This window comes from Grus americana, chromosome 13 (assembly GCF_028858705.1).
Source record: "Grus americana isolate bGruAme1 chromosome 13, bGruAme1.mat, whole genome shotgun sequence".
Lineage (NCBI taxonomy): Eukaryota > Metazoa > Chordata > Aves > Gruiformes > Gruidae > Grus > Grus americana.
The window spans coordinates 21,379,142-21,391,278 of NC_072864.1; the positions used below are offsets into that span (position 1 = coordinate 21,379,142).

Here is a 12,137-nt window from a genome sequence, read left to right on the forward strand (position 1 = left end):
CCTGCCTGCCAAGAGCAGCGGATGTCTGCGCTCCGTGGGACACGCCGGCCCCTCTGCTCCATCCCGCCCCGACTCCCCATCCCGGTTAGCAGGCTCAAACCCACTTTGCTCCTTTTTCCCTATTTTTGGGGGAGAAAAGGGTGCCGCACGGTCAGCCCCAGACTCGCTCGGAGGCAGAAAAGTCCTTTCCTGCCCAAAAAATAGAGGGGACCGCCCCCCCCCAGCCCCACACCAAGGGCAGCACGGTAAAGCCCTTCGTGCACCCAACGTGACGTGCCGGTGTTTGCCCCCGGCCTCTGCCCTCTTCGCTATCCGGCTCTCTGCCGGCATCATCCTGGCAGGGCTGTTGAGAGCTCAAGGAAAAAGCAGGATTTCCAGCCAGGTGAACTTTTCCCGTCTGCAGGAACCGTAAATCCGCAGCCCCATCACGAGACTTGAGGGTTTCCAGCTCCTGAGCTAATGCCATAAATTGGCCGGATAACCTCATCTGCTCCAGCCTACATCTTCCAGAGCGGATGGAGAACCAGCCCACCCTCCTGGCTGCCCCCCACGGGGTTCAAGCATCCCCCCACAAAAAGCCAAGGACCATCCTCAGTCGAACGGGATCGCACGGGAGGTGGCTGAAAATTCACCCCAGGGCTTCTTCCACGGGGTTTAACCTCAGGAAATGCCCCGTGAGAAGGCGCTGGGCGGCCGGGAGCTTTTTTTAATGGCTCTGCAGAACGACTGAGACGACCCCTGCACATGGGCCCCTGCCCGGGGAGCAAAGCTGCTGACTCAGGCGTCCTCTCGCGCCCCAGGGTGCCGCTGCTCGGCGAGAAAACGGCCTCTCCGGGCTTAAAAGTTAATCCTTTCACTTCAAAGCATCCACTCACAACATGCGCTGGGATGTCTCCAGCCACTCGAGCACATCCCGTAGCCCGGAGGGTTCATTTGTTGTCCTGGCAAGGTACATCGGCCACCGCTGCCTGAGCTGCTCCATCTCAGAGAGCAGCAAAAAGCTAGCTGCTTTGGTGCTAGGCTCGGCTTAGCGAGCTAAACCGGCTCCCAGAGCTCAGATGGACCCTGGGGACAGCACAGGGGCTGCACAACCGGCCCTGGGGAGGGACGAGGGGGGAGAAGACGGCTCCTTCCACGGGCGAGCTGCTCGGGCAGCCAGCCCCGTCCTCAGCCCGCGCTCTGAGCAGCAGCACCGATGTCCGTGGCGCAGGGCTTAGCCTCTCGCTTAATCCCCCCCCCCGCCATCCCACAGCGCTGGTACCAACGAGCAAGCGTTAAATCCAGCCCGTAAATCTCGGCGTGAGCTTTAAAAAAAACTCGGTACCGCTCCGCTGCCTGCCTCCTGATCGGCCGAGCAGCTTTCCCTCCGCAGGGTTCCTGCCCGGAGGACGGCCGTGCCACTCCAAGGAGCCATGTGATGCTTTGGAAGCTCCTCCGCATTTTTCTGCTGCTCCAAGCCATCGTCGGGAGGCCAAGCAGCTGAATGTATTTGCTTCTTGCTTAAGGGCTCCGTTGAGTCCAGGACGGGCACGTGCCAGCTAGGGCAGATAGCTCCTAATTAGCGCGAAGGTCTCGGGTCTGCTCATCAAGGTGAGAGGTAACGCTGAGCGATGGCTCCTGCCTCCGACAGCCCGTTGGGTGCAAACACGCCTGGCTCGAGAGGAGAAGGCACCGCTTCGCGTTCTGAGTTTCGAAGGCAGAAAAAACCTTACTGGCTTCCAGCCTAAAAACAGTCACCAGCGACAGTGAGAGAGACCGACCCCCAAAGGAACCCCCACCTGCTGCGATGCAGAAAACTGACGCCAAGAAAAAAAATTAAAAAATCCTTGGAAGAGACCATGGGAGCAGGTTTGTCACCTCTCCGGTTCCTCAAGGGGTGGAAAGCGTGAGACGGCTTTTCCCCCCAGGAGATGGCGATGGGCGGGCGACCACCCCGGTTTGCTCCGGAGGACTCCGAGTGATTTGTTCCACTGGAGCCTCCTCGGCGCATCCCTTCACCAAGAGCATCCCTGTCCCAGGCGCTCGCGAGGCACGGAAGCAGCCTTGAAGAGCCCTTTCCCGCACGCTGCCCTTCCCTTCTTCTCCCGCCGGGGCTCAGCCCGGTGCCTGAGCTCCGCCGTAGGCTCTCCCTCCCTGAGGTCCCCCGGGTGGTGGCACGGACGAGGCATCACACCACCGACGCCGTGCTGGACCCCACCGGGGAAGGCGGCAGAGCAAGAAGGGCACCTCCGAGGGCAGCTCTCGGATGCACCAGCAGCGCCGGCAGACGGACCCGGTGCTCCCAGGCGAGGGAGAAGAAACGATCTGGGCTCTTCCTTAGGAACCACAGAAGCTTTTGGAGCGTTTGCCTGTTATTTTAAAGGCAGTTTGTGTTTTCATTTAATTCCACCCTCTGGCGCGCTCTGGCAAAGCCCCTCGAGATACCCAGCTCGGGATGGGGTCACTGATGGCGAGAGCACCCACGGCAGCCCCCATCCCTGCCCGAGCCGGGTTCGGAGGGTGAGCTCTGCCCGGGAGGGCTGCGGGTGCTTCTCCCAGCGTGGGGCAGGCACCGGAGCAGCTCTGCACGTCTCGGGGACCACCGGTCCCTATGGAGCAAGAGGACGGTGCCACCTCCACGGGGTCCTGCAGACACCGCTGCTCAAACCACGCTCCCGCCCTCAGGCACACGACGTACCGTAACCTCTGTCTCGGGGACTCCGAGGACGGATCAGGAGAGAGACTAAAGTCCTTTCGGAGTCAGCAACCGGGCAAGAGCAAGCCTGAGTGGGGTTAGAAAATAAACCGCCTTTAACTGCAGACCCTCCGCCTGACCTCACGGACCTTCGAACTTACCCACTGGCAACGTGACGGGGCAAAACTGCTGCGCTGTGCTTTAATAAACCCCTGTGCCCCGATTCCCTTTCCCCTGAGCGCTCATCCCCTGAGCGGCTGGAAATCATTGCCTAAACTTAACAGGTCTATTTTCCTTCCCCGCTTCACCGTTCCCGGGCCGGCCGGCAGCGGAAAGGGCAGGAGGGGAGGGGAAGACGATGGGTACGAGGGGAGCAAAGGCGGGGGAGGACCGCGCTTTAACGCACGCCGTCCCGGTCTCTCAAGCAATCCCTTCGCGCTCTCCAGCCCAGGATGAAACCTCGCCAGCATCTCCCGAGTTGAAACGGCGAGGCTGGCTTCTCACCCCGCCGTGCAAAACAGCTGAGCTGGCTTGCGGACAGGGGAGGGATGGAACGTGGGAACGCGCATACGGCTTCAATTTGAAAAGCGGCTAAAAATAGCACCACGAGGCTCCCACGTTCACTGGGTCTCTGCGGCAAGAGCTCGATCTTTTCCAAAGAGTCCTCTCAAAGTTTTCCCGCTCTGTTCTCACCTTGCTTTTTTTACAGGAGGCAACAAAGACGTAGTTACCACCAGCGCTTCAACGACTGCCATCAGTAAGTTCCAGAGTTAACCACTAGCACCCGAGGGCGCAGCTCACCCCTCCCAGAACCGCCGCTTTGGCTCCAGACCCGCATCTACGTTGTGAGCCGCAACGTGACTTGACAAAGGATGGAGTCATAACATTTTGTCTTTTTTTTTTTTTTTTTTTTTTTTTTTTTTTTTTTGGCTTTACCAGATTTTTTGGGGCATGAGTCACCGTAAAAAGCCCCGGCTTGCTGAGCTGCAGTGAGCCGGTCCCACCGCGCCGCCGGCCCCGCCAGCCAAGGCTCATCCTGCCAGAGCCGGAGGGGAAACAAATTGAGGTGGCTGCGATACAGGAGAGCTTTTAAATGTGACCCTGCCCAGGCTCTAATTGCCCTGCTCCCTTAACGAGGGATAGGGACGCTTCCCCTGCCAAGGCTGTGCAGACCAGGGAGAAGAGAGGGGACACTATGAGTGCGATATTTTATCTTTCTTATTCTTAGATCCTCATATGATTAAACCTAACATTTCCAGACTCCCATCAAAAGCAAGAAAACATACGCTCAGCTAGATTTTTTTCCTTTTTTTTTTTTTTAAAATGTAACGTATTACATTAAAATTTAATGCAAGTGGGGAGGAACCTCCGAAATCTTTGCACTGCAGCCCAAACAGCGGCCGCAACCCTGCCCTGCCCACGTTCCATCTCATTTTTGCAACCTGCCACGCTTCGCCTCGACGTTCATCGCTCACGGGATGAATCCAGCGGCAACTTTTGGGCGCGCTCTCGGGCTGCCCGAAGACGTGGGCACAAACCGCTGCCCGAGCGGGTGCAACGCCACACCAGGCTCGGCTGAGCAGATTTTGAGAGCTCTGCACGCTTTACTTTCCCATCACAGCGATGGCACCCCCATGAGTACGTCGCGCATCCTTCAGAGAGGCGGCTCTCTTCTCCCACGGGAGCGCGGCTGGGGTCTCATACTCTCCCCACGTTCATTTTGATGCCGCCTCCCCGAAAGCAAGGGAGGAAAACCCAAGCTCCTTCCCTCTCCTCCCACCAACCTCCTCACCCATTTCTCCACCTCGTCTCACCCATTAAGTTCATTAATTCCCAGCGAGCTGAGGAATTAGCGTCCCTTGCCCCAGATTTCATTGCAGTAAGGATGACGCCCTGCCAGCTGCCACGACGCTTGGCTTTCCAGCCTCCTCCTCCTCCTCTGCTCCTTACAAAGCCGAAGCAAAACCCACCAACTCCGAGCATCGAAACAGGGGGCTTTGGGGGACGGGGCTTTCGCTGGGCGAGCATCTCGCTGAGCAGGGTGGGGGGGATTCACTCGACTTGGCACCCTAAACCCGAGCCTGCCTTCACACTCCGGCTGGTCTAGTTGTTTCTTAATGAAACGAGCTCCGACAACGTTATTTAATAAGGAGCTATTTCGCCTCTGGGGATGGGAGTGAGAAATACGGTGCCTCGACACGTGAAAAGCAAGTCCCGTCTGCTCTGAAACCATCTGCCGGTGAGCAAGGGAGGATAGTGGAAATGGTTTCGGCTCCAAGGGAGCTCGGTGTTTGGGCTGCTCAACCCCATCGTCCCCGTCCCACCCTGCCCGGGGCGGGTGCTGAGGGGCTTTGGTGCTCTGACCTGATGATGAAGGCTCCTCTGGTCTCCAGGAGTTTCCGTTCACTGCTGAAGCGCTTGAGAAGGTTGATCATGAACTTGTAGAAGTAGGAGTTCATGGTGGGAGTGGAGGGCGAGCACTCCAAGCCTTTCGTACCTGGGGAGGCAGGGGAAGGGGAGAGCAGATTAGAGCAGCCGGGGCCCTCCTGCCAGAGCAGTCTCAGTCGGAGAGCAGACCCCCAAAATAACCCAAAGTATGGTCACAGCACTCGGCAGAGGAGGGTTGGGGCACGCAAAGATGATTTCCAAGCCTCGTGTAAACACATCGGCTCAGTCCAAGCACAGCCAGCCCCGCCACAGCTCTCTCCACCCCAGGGACAAGCATCTTGTGGTGGAACCAGCCACGCGGGGACAAAACGGGCTCTTCGGGAGATCCTCCCAGAGCCGTCCGGCTTCGGCAGCTGATAGCAGAAGGGTGCCCGAGGCTCTAGATCAACAGGCAATCCCATCTCCTCGGATACAGCATGTACGCTCATCCCAAAAAACCAAATTACCGGTGAGTTGAAGAGCCTTTAACCCAGCCCCACGTGCCACAGACGCCCCGAGCCCAGCGTACGCGTAGCGGCAGACACACACGTTCAGTCCTGGGTCACGGCACGGCCACCAGTTTACGCTGGGTGACACGATTTCCCCCAAGCAGGAGCCGCTTGGTGCACAGCATCACGTACTTCACCAGCATAAAGCACCGGTGAAACCACAGCAGAACTCCAGGCTTAGAGGTTGTACCAAAATACGGTTTTTTTTTTTTTTTGATCTCACTTTGCAAAAACCCTTTATAGCAAAAGGTTGGAGGTGGGAGACTGGCAGGAAGGAGCAGCGGTCCCTCCAGCCTGGAGCATCCCTGCTCCTGGAGTGCCCGCAGGGCCGGGGCACAAACCCGCTAGCTGCTTCTGGGCAGAAGCTACGGCTTCGTTCCGAGGTAGCGGCTATCACAGATCACATTTATAAGTCTCAAAGGCAGAAAATTAGGGGTAACAAGAGCGGCCGGACTCTCCAAGCAAGGAGGGTCACCCCGGACCCGATGCACTTCCAGGATGCAGGGCTCCTGCGCGTTCGCTCCTTAGGCGCTTTGAAGATCGCCGAAGGAAACCCCAGGAGTTTGATTTATGTATGTTGTCTGCTTCTCCCAAGGCTCAGCAGAGCACGGAGCAGCCAATTAAAGAAGCAATCAAGCCGCCAAAGCCCAGGAAAACTGATGGAGAAGGCACTGGGGTGTTTTCCACCCGGTGATACGCAGAGGCGTAGATGTGGGCTCAGCCAGGGCAGCTTCCCCGGGCTTGGATTTAGCATCCAAGAGAACATACACAGCCAAAAAAAAAAAAAAAAAAAAAAAAAAAAAGGGAAAATGAAATACGAGGTCATCTGGACCAGAAGCTGGTGTCTCCTTCCCGCTGGAGCCATGCGTTCTTCCCCGCCTTGGTGCAAGTGAAACCCCAAACCAGGCTTTGAAGCAGGCATCTCCCAGAGCACAAATGTTCACCGCAGCGTCGTGTTTCCCCTCAGCTGCGGGGAAGATGATCTGGGCAAAAAAAAAAAAAAAAAAAAAAAAAAAAGGATCTAGCTGAACCGACACGCTCCAAAACAAAGGTGCGTTTGTTCGAAGGCAGGGAGCACCCGGCGTGAAAATACAGCCGTGCCCCACGTGTGTCACCACAGCTGCTCAGCACAGAAGAGGCACGGTCCGGACAAAGCTCTGCCTTCCCGTCCCGCGGCTCAGCCTCGCGTCTCCCAGCCTGTACCACGGGCACAGCCTCAAAAGCGAGCGCTGGTTTCTCTTTCTGGCGCGGAGGGTGGGGAGGGGAGGCGAAGAGCAGGTGGAAACCATATTGCAAAGCTGCAAAAAGTGGTATTGATTTTTGTCCATTTTATCATCCGAGCCAGAGCGGCGCTGGAACCCGAGAGCTGGGAGCAGGCAGGACGTCACACCTTCTGCCCCCGCAGCCAGCAACGCCCCAACGTAACTCGTCCAGGGCAAGGTCTGACCTTGGAGTTTCTCCCTTCTCAAGACCCCCAAAATCGCGTCCCTGGCCCTCACGGCTGCGGGGCTGCTGTCTCTCAGCAGGAGCCCTCACCCGCAGTGGCTCTGCCATCGCTCCCTCCGCACGGCAAAGCCACCGCCGTACTTTCCAGCGACAGCCAAAACCATTACACGTCCTTAAACGCATCCCGAGGGAAAAACAGGAGGAGGCAGCGACTCTTCTCCTCCCCGAAAGGTCCAGCGCTCCCGTTCGCCGGGGTGCCGGCGGCGACGCGCGCAGGACAAAGCCCAGGAGCCGCGTGGCTGGGAATGCCGGTGCAGGGCTCGGATCTGCCCTCCCGAGGTGGAGCAGCATCTCCCGCATCTCGGACTGGAGACTCGGAAGGACCCGCTAGGTCAGCTGGGCATCCGAAAGCCAGAATTGCCTCGGAGATCAGATCCCAGCTGCAATCCGCGGGACGATCAGCCTCCAGTCCTGCCAACTTCTTCCATCGACTCGCTCCCGAACCTCTGACTCTCCCGCCCAGCCCGGAGAAAGCTGGGAGCAAGGAGGGACCGGGACCCCGAGACGGCAAAACCAGTCTTAGCCCTGTTTTTTTTTTAAGGAAACGAAGGTGCAACGTGACGGTCTGCACGCCCCGGGGAGCTGCTTCGTCATCCTTTGCCCCCGGGAGCACGGAGACCCAACCCAAAAGGGATTGTTTCTCCAGCCCGCGCGTCCCTAGGGAAGGTTTGCACCACGGCACGCCGTGCTGGAGCAGCCTTGCCGGTGCTCTCCAGGGATAACGCCAGGGGTGAGAAAAACCAGCGTGTAGGAGTCTCGCTGGCTGCAAAAAGCTCCACCAAATCTCAGCTGGAGTTTAAAAGGACAATACTTCTCCCAGGCAGGCAAAACGCTTGTCTTGCAAAACCTCCCAATCCTCCACGCTTCCCGTTCGCTCTGTGTTTACGGGATGTCTCGGAAGCGGCTGGCACCTCGTCTGCCATCGTGTAACCCTTCCCGGCGTCGCCCGGAGCTCAGCTCGCCGCCCCGCGGGTTACGGCTCAGCACGGCGGCATCCCCGGCTCGACGGAACCGTAGGAGCAGCTTGACAAGAGTTTCTACGAAGCACGAGAGACAAGCAGACAGAAGTGTTATGAAAACTGTGGCTTAATTAATTAAAGCTTGCACCTCTCCCCCTTCCCCCGAAGCGAGACTTTGCAGATCCGTAACCTGCCAGATCAGCTGTCAACGCACCCAGAGCGGGGCTGGTGGCACGTCACGGCTCTGCTGCCTTATTTTTTTTTTTTCTTTTTTTTTTTTTTTCTCCCTTTAAATCTGGCACGGAGGAGGGAGCTGGAAGAATTGCTCAGAGCAATGACGAAACTCAGCCCGGATATCAGCTGCGATAGGAACAAACGGGAAGTTTGGGCCCACGGGAAGATCAGAGCGGTGAAAGAAGAGGCGGTAGAAACAGGCTACAAAAAGCTCCTGGAAACTGCAGCTCCGTGGCCAAAATCAGTCCAGCACCATCCAGCCAGCCCGGACCCTTCTCAACAACTACAGCATCCTGCATCCCAGGACGCTGGGCTGGCAAAGCCTTTCCCGAGACAAGCTTCGCAGCCTGGGGACACGAGCGGGATTCTCGGATCCCCTAAGCCAGCACCCATCGTTCCCCCCCCACCCCCGCCACCCACGGGTGCTAGCTCAAGCGGAGCGCAGCGAACACCAGCCAAAACCCCCGGTGCGTCCCCAAGCGCTCACCGGTTCGTGCCGTTCCCATCACTCGCATGGCCACGCTATAAATCAACCGAGACAGGCAATTAGGGATCTATATTAAGGCCCTTATAAATATATATTGCATAGCAGACTGGAACGGTCGGGCCGTCTGGCTGCTCGATGGGCTGAGCCGTTTCGAGACCTACGGCGGCCAAAGTGTCCCCAAATTGCTCCGGGGATGGGGGGGCTGGCAGACTCCGACACAAACTTGGGATTTTCCTACCTTGGCCGCAAAGCGCCGAACTTCACCCTGGCAGAAAACACAACTTCCGCTAATTCACCATAATTGGTTTCAAACCGGTCTTAATTAAAACCGGTGCAGACTTGCTTAACTCCATTTAAACCAAATTTAAATAAGATTGGACCAGAATTGATTCCTTTCCGAAGCAAGCTAAAGCTGGGTAAGCTGTTTAAAGAGTATCCACAAGGGTATTTGCGGCGGTTTAGCTAAAATGATTTACCGCAATCCTTAATTGAAGCAATTTCAGCTCGGATATTGGGAGGGCGAGCTAAGAGTTGGCGGGGCCGAGCATCCTTCCCACCAGAGCATCACATTTCCAGCTCAGCCCGGAGAAGGATCTATCCCTCGGTTCCTCCGGGAGCAGCCGGGATAAACCCGGCGGCAGCTGGAACCGGTCCGTGAGCCTTAAACCCGCGCGGGGCTCGGCTCGAACGCCGTCGGCGTGGGAGTCGGCGCTGCCAGATGGTGCTCGGCGAAACCCCGGGGCAGCGACGTGGGAATCTGCGCGACGTCTTTTCCCCCCCCTCCCCTCTCCTCCAACCCCCGGCAGCCTTCCCCAGGATGTTTTGAATTTTAGCTTTTGCGATGAAGCTTCGCGGAATGGGATAAAAATAGAGCCGTGTTAAAAAAAAAAACAAAAAAGGCAAATCCTCCCCACTCCCAAAAAAAAAAAAAACCCGGCACAGGGCGTAGCTGGAAACAGATGCGAACGTGTCGGCAGCTCAGCTGGGCTCTGCGAAACCTCCGCTCTCCCCTCTCTAGAGCACAGGATGCTGCGGAGGAAATAAACCCACCGAAATTATGGATCGCACGGCCACGGGCCGTGCTCAGCCCGCTTCTGCAGGGCTGCTTCTCCCCTTCCTGCCTGGCTAAAGAGCCGTGGCTTTGCAATTCCCGAGACTCCAGCATCTCACCAGAAAATGGGGGGGTCCCCGGACGGACCGGGGTACGCATTTTGATGCCAAATGAGGTTTTTGCGACACCGATCCTCGGGGGTCCCCCCACTCCCGCGCAGGGTCTGTGCTCGTGCCTGCCTTGGAGGAAGGCAGCGGGCAACGCTAGTGCCGACGGGTTTCCTAGGAAGGACGGGAGTCCGCTACCAGCTCGTTTTCCTTCGTTAAGGTAAATCAATAAGCCAAAATGCAGCAGGGGTAGAGCTCAGACAGCCGTGCGGGAGAAGAAAATACCCAGCAGAGCTGCAAAACCGGGAGCAGTTAAGCTTGGTGGGGAGTTTAGAGAGGGCTGAGGCCACTGCGAGGGAAGGTGAAGGATACGGCAGATAACCTACGAGCGGGAATGAGCGGCGATGGCTTTGCCAGGCCGTTTCTGCACCGAAATTCCTCGCAACGTCTTGGGGAAACTGAGGCAGCCCAGCAAAGTAACTACACGGGGGTGTAGGAGTGATCTTATCTGCACCACCGGCTGCTGCGTCAGCCCCTACGGACCAGTAATCCCGGCTTTTATTTGGGAATCCCTCACCCTTCCGGCCAGCCACGTGCCGTAACCGCCTCAGGAGGGATCTAAACCTGAAGCCACGCCAGGTGAGCTATGGCTGCGGTCTGGATGGTCTCTCCTGGGGTTCTCCACAGCATCCCAGCACTGCCGCTGCACAGCATCCAGGAAAAAAAAAATTCCAAATCACCATTTTTTTTCTAATTCCCCACCCCTCCAAGAGGGAGAGGAGAGTTTTTGAAAGGTAACCCCCTCGCACAGCTCCGTGCCAGCAAGGCAGGAGATGGCAAGAGCCACCATCCATCAGGAACAGGAGCGCTGAGCTCGGAGCCCTTGGGAGCAGCAGGTCTCTCCTCTCCTGCTTGCTTGGCTCCTCCGCTCCCTGCTGCTGTCCCACTCCTGATCCCGGGAAAGCTGCTGGAAACCGGCTCCTTCGAGAGCGAGCGGTCCACTGCGCAACATCAGCTGTGGAGAGGATGAGTAGGGAGGGCTTTCCGTTTTATCCTTGCCAGGTTAGCAAACGTGAGCCACCTGACAACAGCCCCGCTTTTCTTTCCTGCCTTTCATCACCCCCTGCACCCTGCAGACTCTCGCCCGGTGTTTTCCGAGGCCACCCTAACGTTTTCCAGACCATTTGGAGGTGGGACCTCGTCCTACGCTGCCAACTCCGCAGATCTACGATTACCCAAAGGAAGCGATAGACAAAGGGAGTGGTTTGGCTCACCGAGAACAAAATCCCTCACAAAAAAAAAAAAAAAGCTGATAGGAAACCCCTGTCACAGCACATCTCGAGTTCGGGCCGGGCTCTGGAGCGCTGCAGGTTCTCCAGTGGGGATACAGCAAGTCTGAACTCAACAGACGATGTTTCTCAGGGACTTTTAGCAGCCTGCTCCGGAGTAATCCACTGTCTCCGGGTATCCACGGACTGCCGGTTGGAAGCAACGACCTCCGGCACGTTAGCACACCCACGGATAGAGTCGGCCTCCTGGTAAACATCCTATAGCGCGAGGTGCTCCGAGGGTACGCCACCGTCCCCGCCACCTCCGGCAGGAAGCCGGGCAGGAGAGACCCGACCGAGTTGGAGAGGAAAGTGCCTCCTGGGAAACAAAGGGTCGTAACCGCTTCTCCTGACAAAGCTGCGGAGAAAGGAAGGAAGAGATGTGTGTAAGAGGTACCCTGTACAAAGCGGCAGACGGTATCGGCGTCCTTTTGGAGGGGGCTTTGTCCTCCCCTGCAGAGCAGGGCTGGAGACGAGGCTGGAGGGCTTGCACCTATGCTATCCCAGGCTGGTCTGGGTGGGAAGGGACCTCACAGCCCACCCAGTCCCACCCCTGCCATGGGCAGGGACACCCTCCACCAGCCCAGGTTGCCCAAAGCCCCATCCAGCCTGGCCTTCAACACTGCCAGGGAGCCAGGGGCAGCCACAGCTTCTCTGGGCACCCTGTGCCAGGGCCTCAGCACCCTCACAGGGAAGAATTTCTGCCTCACATCCCATCTCCATCTCCCCTCCTGCAGCTTCAGGCCATTCCCCTTGGCCTGTCACTCCCTGCCCTTGTCACCAGCCCCTCTCCAGCTTTCCTGGAGCCCCTTTAGGGACTGGAAGGAGCTCTAAGGTCTCCCTGGAGCCTTCTCT

General features: G+C 57.7%; 1 protein-coding gene across 1 annotated transcript in view; it reads right to left on the reverse strand.

Annotated features, from left to right (window-relative positions):
- VAC14 (VAC14 component of PIKFYVE complex) overlaps positions 1–12,137 on the reverse strand; it is a 62,097-nt gene that overhangs the window by 17,709 nt on the left and 32,251 nt on the right. Inside the window, exon 14 of the mRNA XM_054840781.1 lies at positions 5,039–5,171. Coding sequence (XP_054696756.1) covers positions 5,039–5,171 — 133 coding nt within the window. The remainder of the gene's footprint in view (positions 1–5,038; positions 5,172–12,137) is intronic.